Source organism: Pezoporus flaviventris, unplaced genomic scaffold (genome assembly GCF_033815535.1).
Source record: "Pezoporus flaviventris isolate CSIRO_AGI_PZ_B2104156 unplaced genomic scaffold, CSIRO_AGI_Pfla_v1 ptg000063l, whole genome shotgun sequence".
NCBI classification, from domain to species: domain Eukaryota; kingdom Metazoa; phylum Chordata; class Aves; order Psittaciformes; family Psittacidae; genus Pezoporus; species Pezoporus flaviventris.
The window spans coordinates 9,656,629-9,678,085 of NW_026892611.1; the positions used below are offsets into that span (position 1 = coordinate 9,656,629).

The 21,457-nt window shown below is 38.4% G+C and overlaps 1 protein-coding gene across 6 annotated transcripts in view; it reads right to left on the reverse strand.

Annotated features, from left to right (window-relative positions):
* USP32 (ubiquitin specific peptidase 32) overlaps positions 1-21,457 on the reverse strand; it is a 74,860-nt gene that overhangs the window by 39,677 nt on the left and 13,726 nt on the right. For 4 of the 6 annotated variants that reach the window (XM_061470526.1, XM_061470529.1, XM_061470523.1 and 1 more), the window contains exons 2-5: positions 12,887-13,014; positions 7,129-7,234; positions 6,426-6,544; positions 3,040-3,199 (exon numbers count right to left, since the gene is read on the reverse strand). In XM_061470526.1, coding sequence (XP_061326510.1) covers positions 3,040-3,199; positions 6,426-6,544; positions 7,129-7,234; positions 12,887-13,014 — 513 coding nt within the window. Of the gene's footprint in view, positions 1-3,039; positions 3,200-6,425; positions 6,545-7,128; positions 7,235-10,323; positions 10,428-12,150; positions 12,278-12,886; positions 13,015-21,457 lie in introns of those variants that run through there. The other 2 variants (XM_061470525.1, XM_061470527.1) reach the window with 2 other exon arrangements.

Genomic DNA, 21,457 nt, shown 5'->3' on the forward strand with positions numbered 1-21,457 from the left:
TCAGAGTAGGCAGAAAAATGACATCCACCAGTGGCCAAGGATTGTTGTATTATTGAATCACTGCATTTGGACTTAGAGCACTGGAGAAGATGTTTAATTTGTAATTATTTAGGATGCATAATGATCTGGGAGAATATTCCCCTACAGACGCTTTTTGTATTAGTGGCAGTCCCTGAAAAGATTTACCTTTGATTTGCATGCTCCACCACAGTGCTATTCAAGATGGCGTTTAATAACAATAAGTAAGAAAATCCAAATTCCTGCTACTTGGTCAGTACTCAGTGGTAGTCAACACCCACATCCCTGAAGTGATTTTTTTAGGAATAAAGGTCTAAGAGAAACTTAAATTATTTTGGCAGTTTTCAAATAAAGTGATTTATATTTATGATATAAGTGAAATGGAACAAAATTTGATTAAAAGCAGCAAGTGTGTGCAACTTCCTGTAACTTTAAAATTTCATTTCTAATTACGTGTTGAGGAATATAATTAAAGTCATCTGCATACCAAAATAAATGTTATTTACAAGCAAAACATTAGAATTCCTTTGTTTCGCTGGTAGCTTGGCTCATTAAGCAAATTTAAATGGAGTTACTGGTGCTTTGCAATAAAATGTTTGCTGTCTGTTTCTAAATCAATGTTAATAACTTCCAGTGTTTTTATCGCTGTGATTTTTCACGTCTCTGACATGTTAGTCAAGACCCTGAATGGGAAGCACGCTGCTGTGAGAGGAGGCAGGGTTTGGCAGGAGGGGTTGAAGCGGGAGCCAGGAGAGGGCGCGCTGCAATCCCAGCTGGAGCCCAGCCGCCAGGTGAGACATTCCCAATGGCACTGCGGAGTTTCACGTATTGCTTTTCTCTTTTTACAGGAGAAGAAACTGTAAAAGCTTTTCCTCTCACTGTATTCTGAGAAGTGTTTGCCTGGATCCACTAAACATTATTGCGGGTACTTTGTTTCCTAAAAGGCAACTGTTTTATCCTAGGAAAAGTATTACAAACAACCTTCACTTCGAGAAAAGGAAGTGTCGTCACAGCTCTTCCTGTTTTACACATTAAATGTGTACACATTAATAAAACTTCTGTACTAAACTTTTTATTTTAGACTGACCCAATTAGACCGCAATTCCCCCCAAGTGCTCAAGCATTGATACTTCCCTTACTTCTGCATCTGTTGTGTGGATTCCTGTACTGCCTGAAATCATAAGGGAAATCATCCAATACATTTTAAAGAACTGTATTTGTCCAGACCAGGGGAAGGCTGGTCAGTTCACCTGCAGGTTAGTTCAACAGTTCACCTGCCTATTATCTTAAATTCCTGTCAGTTTTCCGTATCTATCATCTGAAAGATCCCAGGCTTCAGACATCCTAACATAGACAACCTCTTTCTGTTGTACTTCACTGGGAAATCAAAAATACAGTAACATTTCATTTTATCTAGAAGTCCAAACTGAACTGTCATATGATCTTTCCGAGACTGGTAAAGTATATTGAGCCTGCAGACAGCGTGCGGTTTGAAACATGCTTTACCCATTCAAAAATACATGGAAGCTACAGTTTTCTGGAACACAATGAAAAGCTTGTCCCCAGATCTGACATGCACTTGGAGATCCAATAATCACTTCAAACCGTCTCAAATATTTTATCTTTTTAATCCTAACAACAGAAAACTTACTTTTTCACTCAGTTCTACCATCATTATACTCAGCCAACAGCTTATAGAAGCTGTCAGTAAAGAAGCAGAGATCATCACCAGCTACTAGAAAACACTGGATTTCTCAGCAATCTGACACAACTTAAAGCAACAGAAGTTAAATAAGAACTTCAGAAGAAGTTTTAATTTCAAAGCATGGAAAAAAAATCAAAGCAAGCTCTGAGGTAGCATTCAGAGGCATGGGGTAAAGCTTTCTTTGAACACTTAGGGCAACAGGCACTTGACAAGGATGGAGGCACAGCACATCTCCATTTGATACAGCTTGAGAGGCTTTTTCCCAGGGCTGAAATCTAGAAAATTCAAAGAGTTGGTTTGTTTGGGGCTTTTTAGCATACTTCTTTCGCAACCTTGTCTATTAGACCTCAGAGTCTTCTATAACCTCAGTGTCTACTGCAGTCTCATGCAACGCAAATAAATTACCTGTCTATAAACTTATAACTTTACTATGCATTTTCATTTCAGATGGTCAGAACAGAATTTTAATGCTCACATTTGAAACCAAGAGAAAAACCCGCACGTTGCTTTACTCAAGTCACCCATCCATTAAAGAGATTAAATGCCACACTGACACCAACAAAGAAAATCTAGGAGAGCACAACCAGATTGCTCAAATCCCTGACATCTCAACAGCGAACACCCTTCTCCAAGGGGTACCAAAGTCCCTTAGATGCTTTACTGTAATGTATGCTTACATTACACTTGCACATCAAGTATAATTTATCAGCCTTCTGGTTTTACATTTAATTTAAAAAACAGCTGCTCCTTCTTTTATATCAATATAGACATAAGGAAGCACTTGTTCTTTGGAGATTATTCCTAAATGCAAATGCTGAGGACGTTTCTCTTTAGAGAATTTAGCTCCCTGACTGTATCACATGACAGGAATATTACTTATTTTACTGCAGAACACAAATTAAGAGGTAAAACTTGTTTTTGAAACAAGCATTATTTTCAGAACTGCCTCCACAGTTTTATGATTCACTACATCTGGAAGACCAAATATAAACCCAGTATTAATATCAACTCACTTTAAATAGATGTTTTTGTCAAAAGAGAAGATATTTCTGCCCCCCTTTCTTTCTCTAAGAAGTATTGTAATCTCAGTATTATCTCTTAAAAACAATGACCCCCAGTGTCCCTCTTCCTTAACGTTTTACAGGTTACAGCACAAAAAGCAGAGTACAAATTAACACAGAGAAGAAATTTCTCTCGCTGACCATGTATCTCATCAGCATAGTGATATTTCCTGAACAGCTACACAAGGCAACAGTTTCTGTCTCTGGAACAGCTTTGACAACCACATGTACTACCACCAAGCTTCGTTTACTTACAGTGTGTGACTCCAGCCAGGGTTTGATAGAAGGTAGGGGTGTCGCTGTCATCCGTGAGTGTCACATACACACCTCCAGACAGCAGCCAGCGGGAAAACGTGAAAGCATCTTTGTTGTGCAATAGCCAAACCCTGAACTTCTCATAGTTTACTTTTTCACCCTGTGAGGAAAATAAGAAACCAGGAGCTGTTTTTCTCCGCTTTCTCAGTGCCAGTAAACAGGAACTGGGACAATCTCCTATAAAAGTAAGTACTAAAATAATGCTTTTCTTTGGAGCCATGCCTGGTTTTCCATTTCATTCTGAAATCCAGCACTGGGAAGGAAATTGAGACTCCTCAGCACTCTCCGTATTTCAACCACCTACTCAATGTGGTCTTTGGAAAGTCACTTACTCTAAACCTCAGGTTAAAAGGATTAAAAGAAAAACAGTTACGTACAACTCAAAGTAACAGAGGTTATTTTTATGAATTTAAATTTATTATGATAGATAAAAGCTCTTCTGTGCCAAGTAACAGGTGCTATAAAATCACAAACATTCTGTTCTATCTGCATGAGTATACAAACACTTAGCACAGAAAAAACTGATTTTTGAATAGCTAACACTATGATTAACCACAGCAGTTGCATGTCAATTTTCTGCCTCTATTGACCAAACCCCACTTTGAAGCATACATGTAAACATGACATTCACAGTATCTCCTGAGTCTCACCTGCTGAATGCCTCATGGAACTGCCTGCTCAGGAATACATAAAAACTGAAGACTCACAAAGTTTAACTGCTGGAGAGGCTGTTTAAACCATTTAGTTGAGTGGTTTCCAAGCTGTGGCCATGAAACCATAGGGATCAACACACTAATTTCTACAAGACCCACAAAACTAACTAAAATAAAAGCAAACCTATTATCAGTAGACAAACTCATTATGTGGAGATCCTCGTCTCTATGGGAAATAAAGAGGGGTCTGCAAAGTGAAAGAGGTTTCAAGTCATTGATTATTTAAACTTCCCTAATATCACAGACCATTAAACTTCACTGAATTACACCTCTATAGAATTCAGTAATTTGCATTTGGCCACAGACTATCTGCAACTGCCAACTATGGAAAACTGAAAATCCACTACTGCCTTTGCCAGGTTGCTCAAATGGTTAATCACCATCATCACTAAAGTATTTGCTTCATATCTCAACTGCAGTGGATTACTTCAGGTTTCAGGTATTCATTCATTCCTCTTTTTCCTAGACTAAAGAGTGTTACATTTTTCACCAACAAATACACGTAGAAATACCCAATCCTTAAATCTACTATCACAGACTTCCACATTGTTCTAATTCAAGGAAGTCAAGATGCTACACTGCTGTTCCATCACCAGTTTAATCTGTACGTACCCACACCAGTAACTGACAGCACGGCCCTAACCTTCCTCTTACCAACAATTTCTGATCCTTCATCCCCTCTCTTATGTGACTGCAATCACATTAATGGCAGTCAGGTGGCAAAACAGATCTAGCTGAGAAATAACCTACAGGACTAGAAGCTACAGGAAAAGGGCTTACTTCTCAACCAGATCAGTTTCCCAATCCAGTTCACCAAGGCATCACATAAATACTTGAGCCAGCACAAAGGCAGGAGAATGAATGACAGACAGGAAAAGGGTAACTCAACATTGTGGACTTTGCAGGATTTAACCCTGGCTAAACAAAAAACCAACAAACCTCTACTGGGAAGTTAGTAGAGAAAAAACAAAGCAGGTTTTTATTTGAAATTGCTCTAACAGTTTGGATTTGAGAGAAAATCATTTTCTTCCTACCTGTTCCACTCTACTTTCCCTCTACTTTTTGCACTGCCTTCTGTAAACACAGCAAGAGCTGTGTCACAGTTCAGACTCTGCACTGTTCCAGCTGATCAGAGCAAGGACAAGGAAGGAGCAGGACAGGAAAATTTTGGACAGGGGGCAGAAAGCATTTGAAACAAGTAATGTTTACAGCTGAGCCATGATGGAACTAGAGCAATACAGGTATCACTGAATCCTCTTCCTGTATTTCAGAAACAAGAGTGAGGAAAAACTCAGATATATTTTAAAGCTAGCATTTCTAGATGAGTACATGCAATAATTCCGAAGAACAGAAGTAGCTACAAACCTCATCCTTGAAAGCATAAACTCATCCACCATACGGCAGGCAGGAAGGCCCACAGCAGGAACATTAAACTTTCTCACTCTCCAGCAATGACCTAGTATGGTTAACAGGCCAGTAAATCCTGCTGAGTGACTTATTATACTGTTTTGATTTTAAAAGAGAAATCAAGATACAGCATTTTCTTGAACAGAACGGTACAAAGGCTGCCTGATGCCTCTCTTCCTGCAAATCTTCATTAAGTATTTCTGGATTTCTTGGACAGCTTGCAATTAACTGTTAGGGTGTAATTTATCACACAATATTGGTAAGAAATTATAAATAGGAAACACTGAAGTGGGCCAGCTCCAGAAACTGGACTGCAGTGTACATACGATTTATGATTCCAGCCAAGACTGAAGAACGTAATCATTCCCTACAAAGCCAACATGATACCACTGACAGATTAAATGATCTGCCTCAGCCAATGCCCATAACCAAGGTTATCTTCAATACACAATAAAATTTAGGTAATTGAGTAATCTGATATCCGCAAATAAAGCTTCTAGTCAACCAATGGAATGTATGACAACTAGGTTTTGCTGCTCTATAGTCCTTCAACAAAAAATGAAGCAATCAAAGCACAAACCTCTGACAGTTCAACAGGATCACTAGTGCCAGTGAAGTATCTGTGAATATTTAAAAGTAACAATAGTCTGGTTTAGAGGAGGACTTCAGCAAGCCTCGTAAAGATTGCATCTCTCAACCAACCCAAGCATAAATAAATGTTAAAGCTCCGGGAAGGCACAGCGAGACAAAACTAATACTATAAAACTATTCTTTTTAAGCAACCAGTGCTGACAGGCATTTTTAAATCCAGGATGAAGATTTTCTTCTCCCTCTCAGATCTGTGTTCTAGATTTCTTCCCCACTTGCTGTAAAATGTCCACACCAACAAATAAATTCCCACTAGTGACACTAGTATTCAAATTTACTCAATAACATGATTACCCTTGGGAAATGACATCTTTCAAACTATCACAGTAAGTAAAGCAGCATGGAGAATGCCTACATTTACATACTAAGCTGCTATTCACATCAATACAAATCACACATAATATCACAACATAAAAAACTATGAGCTTTTATCCAATTTAGACCAGGTCAATTTGCTTCCATACATGCATGAACATATTTATGTCAGAGGAAAACAAACTACCCAATCTAATTTTCACATTTGTGTAAATGCAGTAGGCTAAAACCTGTATGACATACCTCAGAGAAACATTTCTTGAGTGACTCTGGGACTTTCCCATCCACCACATGCAGCATCTTCTCCATCTCTTCACGGACAACATAACTCCCAGATTCATTAGAAAAGAGACTGAAAATGTCTGAGGAAGCAGAGATTTGTTTAAGCAATAGTTCTCAAACATCAAATTTACAGCTGGCTGAGAATGCTGGAGCTGGCTCTCCAGCAACTAAAGGACTAAAAATTTAGGTTGATTCAATGTCAATGTAGCTCAACAAGGTTTAGGTCAAGAAGTATCTCCTTTTTCTTTTATCACTGTCTGCTAATCAAAAGGAAAATGAATACTATCACATCAGATTAACACAGAAGACAAAACAACAGAAGTCAGTAGTCACATGCCTTCCTTTGTTTTGAAAAGCATCAATGCCGTCCTCCTTCCTCTGCCCACATACAGTTATCACCAGTCTTCCTGTAGGATCCTAACATTTATATTCATGATGACTTATCAAATATTTCATTTGGTGAGTAAAAAAATGAAAAATGCAGCAAATTTCAAAATATACAGCTAAAAATGTCTACAAATACTACATTTATTGGCAAATATATGCCCCGGTTACATATAAAAATAGGGACTCAGTATATCCCAATTTATGTTTGCTTTACATAGTGTATTTTACACTCACTATCCATTGTCCTGTTGTTATTGTTGTAAAAGACATAACTTACATTTTGCTTTCTCTTCCTCCCTGCCTCTTGTAAGTAGAACTAATCCGACTATCAAGTTATTGAAGTGCAGCCCTTTGGATATTCCTCCAAATGAACAGTAGATAACCTAGAAGAATAAAATAGAGAAGTTAATCAAGAAGTTAACATGGAGACCAGAGATGTCAGAACTAAAAACAACAACTTATACTGAGGCTCCACCATATGTGGTTTTTAGGCTCATTGCCTCACATTCAGCTAACCACACTTTCAATATTAATTCTGTTACACTTCTGCAGCTCTTCCAGTACCTATAAAATAGCCTTTCCAGGGTCTTTTATTTAGGGAAATGCAGATACTTTTCATGAACAGCAATATAAAAAACATAGCTAGAATCCTCCAATGAAGAGGGCTTCTGGCTTGTTCATTGGTGCTACTTCCCCAGACTTCTTTATCAAGGTAATAAAAATGAAGTCTCCTCCAGACTACGCTTTGATAGTCTCAACACCATCAAGAAGTTGTTGGAGCATCAAGTGTTTCATTGCCCCAAACACAGGAAATGCATTTCCAGTGAGTCATCAGAAACTACAGCTTTGAAAAGATGTGGCACACACAAAAAACCTCACAACTTTTCATCAGCTATACCATAACTATCTCACCACACAACTGCTGGTAGCATGACCATTCCAGCTTAGCACCTCCCTCTAACAACAGGATTTAAATCTTTCTTTCAATACAATCAAGACTTCAAATGAGAAATTACTCAAAGATCCACAGTCAGTGGAAGGGCTGAAGCATTCACCTTTCACATGGAAAGTCTGGACACTGCAGCTTGCCTTAATAGCATCTTAACAGTGATTCAACACTGATATACGAGATACGAAGTTAACAGCAAGTGCTTTTAGTGAACAAGAATTACCAACTTGCTTACTGCAATATATCGCTTCACCTTGCCTCTAATACTACAGAGCACAAGTGAAAAGATGTATGCTGTACTGCACTTAAAACATGGACTCCAGCAATCCCAAATCTATTCCTACAAGCACCAGCACTTTATCAGCATGACACGAGCGAAATCTGCATTAGGTGTTAGAATTTACATCAGACAGAACTTATCAATTATTCTTACATAGAAGAATTATTTCACTGTCTGTCTTATAATTCGATTTTCTTGCAAGTATCACACTGAGCATCTAACCATAAAAAGAAAGTATTAGGTCTAGTTGATGGGGAACTATTACTGTGAAAGACCAGAACAAAGTGATTTATCACTGATCATGGTCTGGATAGCAGACTTGTTTGTTGAACTTGTTTCTTAAATATAACTTCTTCAGGAGGGAAGATAAAGAGATCAACTTCTATGAGGAAAAGTATTGTGCACATTTAAAACAGTATTTTCTTTGCTGGCATCTGAATTACGTTCTAAACATGCAACATTAAAACCAGGATGAGTAAGACAGTTATGCACTGCTTTTCATTTTTCTCCAGTAAAGCTTTAAGTATATTCTTTATACAAGATGTAGCCAAATAGCAATAGCAGACTTCAGAGGTCAGCAGAGCTTCACAATTATAGTGGACAGATTCATTATTTTGCGTGTTACCATTCATTAGGAGAATGAATCATTAGTAAACCCAGGATGAAACCCACAGATCTTAACTGCAACACCTGTGTCCTTTCCCCCTGCCTTTTGTTGTTTTTTAAACATCTGAACTCCAACCACACACAATTCTAAAGAGCTAAAGCAACATTTTTAACTTTTCTGTACCTCCCAAGCTCTGTTTGGGTTCCCCCCCGCTTTGAAATTACAAATGCTTGCATAATGAATTTCATCTTTTTTGAATGACACCTTAGGGCCCACAGACAAAAATCCACCAACCTAGAGAATTAAAACCCTCCTTTCCTTCCAATAACAGCAACCACAGTGCTGCAGTCAGAACCCTCAAGCAGAAGGCAAAGGTGGAGGAGGAGCGCCGAATACCAGCCATGTGCATGACTCGCTGCTCTCACTATCTCAGGTGTGGTTTTTCAAGTAACAATTAAGCCAAGACTGGGAGTGACCAAACAAAACAGCCATGGACTCGTCAAGGGCACTGGACAGGTCTGGCTAAGCCACACAGTGGCAAAAAGAAGGGGAAATATCTAACAGTGGCTAGCTACATTAGGTTTACTACTGCAACTGCCCTTTATGCTCTGTGTATAACATGGTGTGGAAAACGCATTGCTGTTGCCTTTCCAACAGTAGGAAGCAGACCAGCAGATTTCATTTGCTGGATGTGCTCCTGACAACCTCCAAAGAGGTACTGGGCAACAAGGTAGTAAAAACTGCTAGAATTTTGTTCACTTCTCTATCACAGTTATTACCAGACGTAATGCTGAAGCAGACAAACTCCCTGAAGACACTCTATATAGTTCTGTGCATTATCTTCAGCAAATCCTCTCCTTGTTCACCCATCAAGCTATCCCTTTTCATTGCTATCCTCTTATTAAAAGATGTCTGAAGGCAAGTACATGCAAATGAGGCCAATAATACCAAAGGACCCAATTCTACAGAAAACATTATGCAGAACCTGCAGCTTCATTCCACTACGAGACACAGCGCTACCCAAATACATTAACTTCCCATAGGGTGCTGAGATCATTCTCTTCTATTACTCAAGTGTAATCCATTTAGATATGCTTGCAGGGCTAAATTATCAAAACTAAATTTGTGCTCTATTTGGGCACAATGATTGTATATGCTTTATGGACAAAGTCATGGCAGAAATTTCAGTGCCACACTTTCTACATCTAATCATTCTGATTTCACAAAATGCCTTTGAGGCTACACTGTGTGTGTAAGCAATTTACCTTTATATGTGCATTGGAATCATTACTTTTTTAAAAATATGCAGTTAGCTCTGCTGAATGCTACAGTTTAAGTCCCAAAATAACTATTTTTGATTTAAAAAAACACAAAGAGCTCACACAAAAAAAGAATTCTTCTGTTTCAGATTAACAGCACTTCCAAAACAAAAACAAACACATGTATGAACAAACACATGAGCAATCATTTGTTTTCTTTCACAAATTTTAGTAGAACATGATCTTTTCTTTATACTCTATTCTCCATCACTCCACGGTAACTTTCCTTTTAGACTAAGAACAGCTATGTTATAAATTACCTCAAATAAAGCTATCTCCTATCTTCATCCAACTGAAAGCATATTTCTAATTCACACCCATTTCTGAGCCTTTTCCATCGATTTCTGTTGAGCTTTGTATATCTCAGTTCTGACTTCAGCTGAATGCCAAATATTACATTTCATAGAATCACAGAACAGTTGGGGTTGGAAAGGGCCTTAAGATATCTAGTTCCAACCCCCGACAGGGGCCACACTATGGAAAAAAAGACCCTTTTAAACATGCACAAGTGCGGGAAGGTAACTATTTTTTACAGGTATTTAGACACACATAGGATTTATATCCATGTAGCATTTAGATATTATTTCAACATAACACATTGACTGTTCATGATATAAACACGGAAAAGGAATTCTATAGATAATACCCAATGTATTAGTATTTGTCTTGGGTTCAGCAGTAGCAGTCATTTTTCCCCTTCTTGGTAGCTGGTGCAGTGCAGTGTTTTGACTTTCGGCCTGGGAACAGAGCTGATAGTAATGTTTTGGTTTGGCCAAGGACTTTGTGAGGCTCATGCTCTGCCAGGGAGGAGGGGAAGCCAGGAGGAAGCAGAGAGAGGACACCTGACCCAAGCTAGCCAAAGAGGTATTCCATACCACAGCACATCATGCCCGGGATGTAACTGGGAGTTAGCCGGATGGGCTGGGAGACTGCAGGGTTGGAGGAGGTATCGGTCAGTGCTTGGTCGGGCTGAGGGGGGCGAGTTATTGGTCGGCTGGTGCTGAGGTGTTGTATTCTCTTCCCTTGTTATTTCCTTTATCATTATCATCATTGGTGGCAGCAGTAGTGATTTGTGTTATACCTTAGTTACTAAACTGTTCTTATCTCAACCTGTGGGAGTTGCATTCTTTTTGACTCTCCTCTCCATCCCTCTGGGAGCAGGGGGAGGGCAAGAAGGGGGGGAGTGAGTGAACAAATTGCCTGACTGGGTTTAAACCACGACAGTATTATACATAATTACACCCATGACAGTGGCACTACTTTCAGTTTAGCTGCTTAATCATTCTTTGAGATGAGTTTATAAACACTGCCTCGTTACCTAACAATACATAACAGAAATTAGTTCACATTTCTAAGGAAGGCGCTCCACAATTTTTCACATTAATGTGCTGTTTGGAAAACTTCTAATAAGATGGCCCATCAAATTATGATGCTATGTTGTATTTCCCAAAATTCCTTAAGACTGTTGCAGCTTTACTTAAAATAGCCACACCCGGGTAGCATCATAGCAATTTACATTGCAGAATGTAAAATTTAGTATAATTACACAGTACATAGGCATAGTTTTTTGCTAACTTAAGTCTGACATGTTATGTTTCATGGATAATGTCTTTAAAAAATAAAGCAGAAAGGAGCCAGCAGACATTTGAAACCTACAGTCTCTATTTGCGACCAAGTTTACTTCACTCAGATCAGTAATTTCATCCTTAATACTTGCATAATAGGGATAAGAAAAGTACAAGTTAACTAAAGTTCTTCACATTTCACATTATTTCAAACCAAGCCTAAACAATGTAGGATACATTTTTTGTTTAATCTTACGGTATATTAACAGTCAGAGTGTCCAGACAACATAATCAGAAATTAATACTGAAGACATGCTTTAAGCTAGAGGTAAATCATAGCTTTTCTTTAAATTTCATGGTGCTAACACACACTGCATTTTTTCCTGTTAGGTGCTTGAATACCCACAAGAAAAATAAAAATAAAACTGTTCATTATACTACAAGAAGTAAGTAATGTGCATGCCTCTTTGGCAATACTTAGGAAAAACAGACAAAAAAAGAACACAGAAAAGATTAAGCTTAGGATAAAAGTAACTACCACAGCGTTAAACCTTTTGCAATGCACACTTCACTACTCACATTATCTAAATAGAACTGGAAGCCTTGTATGCTGCCTGTGAGGTCAGTAACACTGAAGATACCAGAAATAGAAGCTGTGATTAGAAATGACATGGAGCAAGATACCATTCGAAAGGTCTGGCTAATCTTTTTTTCTTCACCAAGAGTATTTTAATTTCTCTCTCGGAACAGGGGCAACACTATGAAAGAATATAGTCTTTTAAACATGTGTGCAGAAAGGTAACTTTTTTTATAGATATATACACACATACCATATTTATATAGCATATAAAATATGCTGGATTCTGGCCATTTTTCAGTTCACTTATATGTTTATTATACATAAAATTTTTTAAGAGCCTGTAAAGATTAATCTGCACTTTAGAAAGCAAAGTAAAAGCTAATGGAATCTCACAGAAACCAACAGCAAGTGCATCTCCAAAGTAAATTAAATCCTCTGTTATAATGGCTACATATAGTGTTAAATCTTCCCAACCTTTCATCTAGCCAAATCTACATCTGGATATTCACTATTACTTTAAAGTCATCTACCACCTATTAGTTGTGCTGGAAAAAGACACTCAATCAAGCACATATCCCTGACAAGCCATGACCCAATTCTGGAACATTACTGTCAGACAGAGAATGTACATTGTGGTATTGTATGAAAAATGGGACAAAAATCAAACGAGTTGGTGTATGAGTATAGGCAACTGTGTGTATGCCTCCCCAGAAAACCAGCGAGTTCATAGATTACCTCAGCAACTTTTGGAGGAACTCCATCACCGAGAACTTCCCTGATGAAGCACTGCTGAGTCATATAATATGAGAGGCCACAAGTTCTCTTGAATGCATCTTTCAGTCGCTTTAGCTCTATGTCTGTAACTGTGTTGAGTGAGGGGAGAAAAAAAAAGAGTTGGTCAGTAAAGGTGGTGTAGAAATATCATAGCTTCCGGACCCTCAAAATCCCGTATGCCTTATATTTATCTTAGCAATGAAGAGATTGGAAGAAATTAAATGCACAATTTCACCTAAATAGTGGGAAAACCTGACTACTAGAAAATGAGCTCTAGTAATCTAATTCTTCCAAAAAGAAAGAGGCAGACCTAAAGTTAAAATCAATGATTACAACAGTTCACTGCCTAAGTTTTCTCTGCCTACAATAGCGCATTATTATTTGTTCTAAATTAAGCACCATTATTGTCACACGAAAAGCAAACAAGCTAGCTTTATGATCAATTTTACACTGCATGTAAGCCAGAGAAATGATCTGTAACCAACAGTGATGAACATTACATTATTAAGAGCAGCTCCAGCAGCACACTTCAAGCACTTTCATCAAGTAACCAGTCTTCTTTTCTGGATTAAAAGAGAAAACTATTTAAGCACCACTTATGTGCTCATAAGACAGTTCAGCAAATCATGAATTTAACAGGAATTCTACAGTTAAACTTTGCACTAAATGTAATTCCTCATGTAAGATTTTCTTGCACAGTCAACATCTGCTCACCAGCTAAAACCTGTTCAAACTTGTTTCCAATCTGTAAATGTTAAGTTTGATGACAGACATCCTGTTCATACATGAGCTTCCTGAAAAGCAGCCCCTGCTTCCAGATTTCACAAGCATAAAGCAACTTTCTAATGAAGTGCTGAAGTATCTTGCTGAACAAAACAAGTGACCTGGATCACATGTAAGTACCACGTAGTGCGAAAAGAGCCATCTACCATCTAGAAGCCAAAAGCAATGATGCTGTACATGATAGCTGCTTTACTGTATTTATAGTAAGGCATTTTCCATGCCCTGATATAACAAGCCAGACAGAAACAATACTGACATGGCCAAAAGCTTGTCAAGCTTTTTGTCAGCCAAAATAAAACAGGATATTTGAGAGCTTAATCCAGCACTCTCTTCAAAGCTTCCACACTTCAATTCATTCATCAAAAGAAAAATCACTCCTTAATCACATTGAAACATTCCTCCCTAATTCTAATCCTAGTCAACACCGAAACAGAGCAGTGACTTCCCGAGCAACTGTGGATAAAAACAGATATCAGGTTATGTTTCTTTTCAAACTTTATTACAGGTTCTGAGGACTTTTGACCAAAAAAAAAAAAAAACAATCAAAGGATCTAAGAAATAAACCTAAAATGTGACATCCCACCACCACTGGCGCTACCAGTTAACATGGATGTGGCAAAAGACATACTCAAGTTATCATCATCACACACCTTGTTTTAACCAAACAAGCATACTCCATATGGCAGATAAATGTTGGTATAATATTATTACCTGGCTTATATGGTTTATAATTTCACCGTTTCATATTAGCATCTTCCCATAGAGTCATTTTCTTTGTGTCTTTACATGTGATGCTTTAATGAATGCTCAAACACTGTTGGGCACACCAGTTAAAGCTTTCTTCCCTAGCTAAGTAGAAACAGACTCTCGGATATGACATTTACAACCTGAAGCACCGTTCTCCACCTCCCCAGCTCTTCTGAATTACAGCCACAGGAAGCAAAAGAACTCTGCAAAGAAACCGACCCCCAGGCCACAGCCTTGCCTCCAAACACGCGCAAGGAATTAGAAGTGCTTCCCATCAGAGATGCTTCACCTCTGCTCCTCCTCGCCTCTTCTGCACGATGTAACTACAGCAAGTTTCCAGCCAACAGAGACAACTCCCCACCACATGTTTAATGGGTAAAAGCTTGGGATTGCTGAGGGGACATAAAAAGGGGAAGCAACCAGCTTTGTTATTTTGGCAAGGTAAAGCCAACAACCCAGATCCTGAACAGACTCTAGCAACAGTTCTTTGAGGAAGATACTTTAATTCACTGTATTTTTTAATACGCACACACACTTAATAAAAACAGACCCTGCATTCTGCTTCTTTTCTCCCCTTTGTCAATTGCTGTAACTCCTCACCAGCTAATTCCATCTAGTTTGTGGTCATTTGGCAAAAGAAATACACATACAAACAAAGCCTTAACTCACCAGATGCTTACAGCTTTACACCTATTACAGCAGACTTTCAAGGAACATAATTACTGCTTACTGCTAAAATAAGGTTGAAACATACACAACATATACAGCCACTTTATACAGCATTGCGTCACTATTGATGGTTACAGGTTTAGCTTCCTGGCTGCAGAGACAAGTCAAATAATTTCCATCAGAAATCATGACAGAAGTATTTTTTCCTGCCATTCATTTATAACCACTGACTTTGTGTCCCTTGATCTAATTCCTAAAGGTTTCTCGCCAGGATGGCAGCAAGATGGGGAGGAGCGAAGGAGGCTCCATATGAACTCAGCTGCATACCAGTTCCACACAGCTCTGGTTACCTTCCAGCTACTGTCACTGCTGAGCCCACATCCTGCAAAAGCACTTCTCAATGGGAACACAAGTATAATCTTGCTGTCTTACTCTTCTGCACTATGCTGTTGCTGGGATTAATTAAAAGAAATGCAGCAGCCCATAGCCATGTAAACTTCCAATTACTGGTTTAATGGAAAATTTTATTTATCCAATAAATGTGAACTGACTACACTTAACAGGCCAGAGTATCGAGTGATTTTAGTCAGTCAGGTACTTTCCTAATCATAAAATTTACTGGCCATTCCTTTATGAGATTTACCTGTATTAACAGAAATCAAAGTAATTTCTAATACGACAACCTTAACTGCAGACCATGTTACTACTCCATTCCTAAGTGCACAAAACAAGTTACATGTTTGCAGTAGTCACTGAAACGGAACCACCTCTCTGGTGACAAAACAGCATAGAGCCAAACTCTGGCGCAACTAAGAGCAGTGAATTAGTTCAGCCCTGGTAGAGTTGCAGTTTTCCAGTTTCATAGGGCAGTGAAGGCCTCTACTCCAAGCAAATAGGTCTCACTGTATTGAGTAAAGATGACAAGCAGAGTGAGGAAACTTGGACCAACTACATCCTGGGAACACACAGCAGGCAGCAGCCATCGGTACTTCCTTCCAGCTACGACTGCCAAGTGTGTACTTCAGGCAGTGTTCAAGAATAGGAAAATTCCATACCTACATATCTACCACAGAAGGGACTGGACTGCTGCTGAAGGTGAGGAGAAGGTTGGGAAGGCTTGTCAACCGAAACTTCAAGAAGAACTGTCAGTATATCATTTAATAGTGGATGATAAACCACTAGTCCATGTTACATTCCAAAAGCAAGTTATCAGTGCTACAGACCACTTAATATCATTGCTTGCTGGCAGAATCTACAAAACAGGTCATGGAATTACAGGAAAGGTAATTACTTCCATTCTTTCCCCAGGACATATTAAAATGACTGATGCTGGCCATTTAAAATTATCTGTAAAGCTTTGTAAAAATAAGTTCATTATACATTTTAGATCCAGGCACATGAAAGTACTACTAAAATGAGCAGAGTATAAATTAAAGATATTATCAATGTTTAATATGAGTCTGGAAGACAAATAAAATATTTGAATGCAGAATCCCAACATCAAAGCACCAATTATTCAACAGAGACAGAACATGACAGCGCGGTGAGAGAAAAATAAAACCAACTCTTAAATTAGGAAAGTAACATTTCTAGAAGCAATACATCTATGACTATAATGATATTAAAAAAATGGAGCACTGATATACCCACAAGCTACATTTTTTTTCTCTCAATTCCGTAAGTTCTACACCTGTGGAGGTATTTTTAATGCCACCTTTAGAGGTAAATGTAGCTAACAGCCCCGTTTCCTCCACTGACTTAAGTTCCTTCATCAAGTATATTCACTTTTTCCAAAGCAATAGTTTTACTAAAGACTTTCAGGAGCCAGTTGTCCACAAATGCTTCAGAGAAGACCTTTCACAAGCTGCTTTCACTACACATACAAGCAGACACTACGCTATTGGATGCGCTGTTGCTGCATTCATACCCTGACAGTGAAAAACAGAACACGTAAGACTTCCCAAAATAAGTTTATAGTAGTCAACAGAGCGAAAACCATCTCCACATCACTCCTACCAGTAACAGGTGGCACAACCTCAGTATTACTGCAGAGAAAGCAGCACAATTGGAACTGCACACCTAATTCTTCACACTTCAAGACTACGGAAGCTAACTTTTTACTGTAAGGTTCTAATTCAAAAGAATAAAAACAAGCTTCAGTATTTAGCTACTGTATTGCAATTCTTCAAAACATACCTTCCTAATTCCAAGAACCATCACTGAAACAAATGGTCTTTTCCATAAAAGGAGCAGTCACAGACTGTGCCATTCTGTCTAGGTAACAGTACTTACACAAACCTCCTCAATGCTATGTTAGGTGGATGGTTTCCAGTAAAGTTAAAGACAGTTTAACTGAAGATTAGTGCTGCATCCAACTCTCCAGAGAATATCTAAGCCCCAGTTTGTTTAATAATGTTTAAATGAAACCATGCAACCTCAGCTAAAAATGTCACCACCACTGAAAGTAACTGTAATAAACCTTCAGCTCATCCAACTGCTGAGGGTGCTTTTGGTTTAATGGTGTTACTTACACTTAATACTGTTTATATGGATTTATGACTCTACTATTTCTTTTAAATTCATATCTGTCCAAGTAATGGTTTGCATAGTGCCTTTTCCAAAACAGTCCTGTGCTGGGAGCCGCCCTCTCTGCACCGCTTTCACTCCACATGTTTATCACCAAGTCATGCCAGAATTTTCCCATTAGGATAAAACTGTACTGAAGCTCAAATTATGCATGCTTGGATGCCTAACTCTAGACTTGAACCTTATTTTGCCACACGTATAAAACTGACCTGAATTTTAGAGGGGATCCCCACCAGCTGTGTCACTGGTATAATAAATGAGAGCTGCAGGGAACCTGTCTCTGAAAAAAAAAAAGATGCTACATTTATGTAGAAGCCTAACGTTAGATACCCACATTCTGGGCTTTAGATAGCGTGTTCCACTTGAAAAGAGAGGCAGGCAACACCCCTGAAGTTACTGCCCTCCGCCTCCTTAAAACTAAGAGGGGTGTGTAAAACCAGGGTTAATGATCTGCAGAATTTACTGTCTACTACTCTGCAGTGTTTACACGTGCTCAGTCAGCTACGCTCAGATATGAAGTTTTGTATAAAAATTGTAGCTCAAAGAGCATACATAAAACCATAACTGATGTATCACAGTTTCCCTTCAAGCAGCAGATACTATTATTTTTGCTTAGCCGTTCTGTAATTGTGAAGTAACAGCTTTAGAAGTACCTCAAGTTCTGTTTAACTAAACCTAAGCTGGAGGAAATCAACCCTTACAATGGAGTTTTGGCAAGTTCTGTAGACATATTCTCTATTCATTTTATCTTCTTTTCACATCCTGTAGCACTAATCCCACCCCACCTTCGTGTCTTTAGCTTGGAAAGTTTTAAAATGCATTGTGAGTAATGTATGGTTCAAGGTACGACACAACCTCTGTCACTTCAAGACAAAGGTCATACTGAAAAGCCCAGGACAACCTTATACAACAAACCCATGCAAAACTCAGCAAGCTGGGAAGCAAATACCTGTCTCAGCAAAAGTTACTCTGCTGTTACAAGACTACTAGCAAAATTTATTAAGAGTCATCATAAAAATATGACTACGTAACTAAATACACCTAATATTGGTACTTTTGCTTGTTCACTTCCTGATTTAGAAAAATAGAGAGGAGAATTGTTACATCTAAGCCAATTCGTCACTAATCGAAGTACCTACATTGCATACTGTGTCATAAATCCTTAGAGACTAATGAATCTAAGCTCAGGTTTGTACAGATCACCCCAATACCACGCTTTATTCAAATACTGCAAGAAAGTAGTTTAAAACTTCCTTAATTTACTCTCTTTTTTTAATGATGCAGCACTAGAAACACTATTGAGGCCAAGAACGTACCTGCCATGCACTACAGTCTCTGCTTGGCACCAGTAACTAACCTGCACCTGAAGCGAGGACCAACAAAGAAACTTATCTTCCTATCTTTCAGCATATGGCTGCTCTCCAATGCCCTTGCAAAAGAAGTGTAAAGATTTACAGAGGCACTGAAGAGAAGCAACACCTTCTTAAAAGTGCTTTAAGATGCGACAGTCCACACGTGAATGTTGAGCATTGCAAGAAACATACTCATTTTTACGGGAACTTGTCTGAAGGTTAAAAGAGGTGGTTAGTCAGGTTTAATGGCTTGATTACAGCTTATATAACATAACTACAATATACCTTCCCTGTGACATGCACAGTGAGAGCAAGCACAACGAATGCATTTTAAATTCCTATTTACTATTTATCAGGAAGGTCAGACCAGCCACAAAAATACATTCCTTTACAATGCTTCTTCCTCTACTCACCAAAATGCAGGCACAACTATTGTAAAATGCTGTGGTGATACAGAATGAGATAACAAACTGCAGCTTTCAAAAGCATACAGCTGTCTGTTGCAGGAAAAGGTCAGAATAAAAGCACAGCACTTGAACTCTTAATACTGCCCAAGACATTCAGGAGAGAGACACTTAAACCTCTCCATTTCTTAATTGTCTCAACCCTAAAATGAATATAAATTCTAGTCTACATCAGACAGATGTTTGATAAATGATCTAAGCTACTCTGTAAAAGTACCATAAGTAACTGCTAAGAAGCTGCTCTAACCAGTAAAAAGAACAGAATCCCAATAGTTTAACTGAGGGTAGGTGGAGCTAATCTGCCAGGGCTACTATAAATTGAGACCCAGTTTACATAACCTAACTGGACATAGACACAATGCACATACCCATTTTCTTTCTTTTCACCTTATTAGAGAAGGCAGTGACTGCTGAAAACAAATGACTGGTTTCATAGCCTCTGTTTACATCAGAATCACAAAAGAAACATGCATATCATCACTCCCATTAGTATGAGTAGCAGTAATAGCACTGAAAAGCTGATAAAATCTTTGTCTCAAAAGCTTAAAATATTTTATTTGGCTACATGAAATCATTTATTCTGATATAAAGGTGGCCAGCCAAAAAACAAAGAGAAAAGCCAAGGTAAAAGACCACAGTGTAGTGACAATGCTGGAAATCAAAACAGGAAACTAATTACTGCATAAGCAGGAAGCAAAAAAAACAGAGGATAAGAAGTTCATTTAAGGTAAAGGGTCAATAAACTTGGAGCTCATCTGACTAAAGTATCTTATCTAGTAGGCTGGTACTTTTCCCCAGAATTGGAAGCATTCGAATGCCCACAACACTCTACAAACACACACACAATTCAAATTTTCAATGTCACTACTGGATGCAAACCAGCTTGCTATATCAGGCCCCTAAAAACACCATAAAACTGAAACCAAAAGGACACCATCAGCCCTGCAAATCTCAAGTCTACAAAGCAAGCGGTAGTTTGCCACCCTGAGCATAGCGTTGCACTTACTCTTCGCTAAAAATAACCAACCCTGAATTTTAATAGAACAGACAACTTGACCATCCTTCGGAAAACAAACCTCACGCACCCCAAAGCCCTCCTGATTTCAGCTCAGGTTTGAAGAATTCTAATATTTGGATTTCGAAGTGACAGGTTTACAGGTTCAATATCAAACTCAAAGGGCATATAATTCTCTATCCAGACAATTATCTTCCCTGTAATCACTCGCTCAATATTTCCCCCAGGAATCTTCATCCTAGTTATACATGGAAATTTTATTACTTTTTTCATTAGTCTTTATTGTGACTTAATGGCTGCGGTTCTGCAGTTGTCAAGAACCAAAGCAATTACTAAAAAGCTTCAAAGAGGCAAAAAATGTGCAAGAGAACGTAAAGCATGCTTGGGAACAACCCCGAATAGGAACAACGAATTGCAAAGTACAACTGAGATAAATGAACCAGCTCTGACTAAAAAGAAAACCTCCACACCCACCCCTGGCTGCCAAAAAGGGATCCACTGGAGAATATTTTGGGGGAAAGCAGAGCCAAAAAAATCCTGCCTCCCCTAATGAAAAAAGGTAATCCACTCTTAAGGAGTCTTTCATAAGCAGGGTATCAAAAATGGCAGCATACAAATTACACAGCTCATCCCGCTAAAGACTTAAGTCTTAACATGACATTTACCAGTAACAGGAAGTTAAGGATAACAGCAACACAGTTTTGGTATGTTGAAGAAAAAAAAAAACAACAAAAACCACCAAACCCAAAATAAAACAAATCTGATTTATTCAATCCAGTGGTATTTTTTTCCTGCTATCTATTCTTTGGGGTTTGGTAGTAATGGCTCATCCTCATATTCAACCAAACTACAATGCATATCAAAGGTTTAACATCTTGTATGCAGAGACAGAAGAAGATTTAGTTACTACAATAGG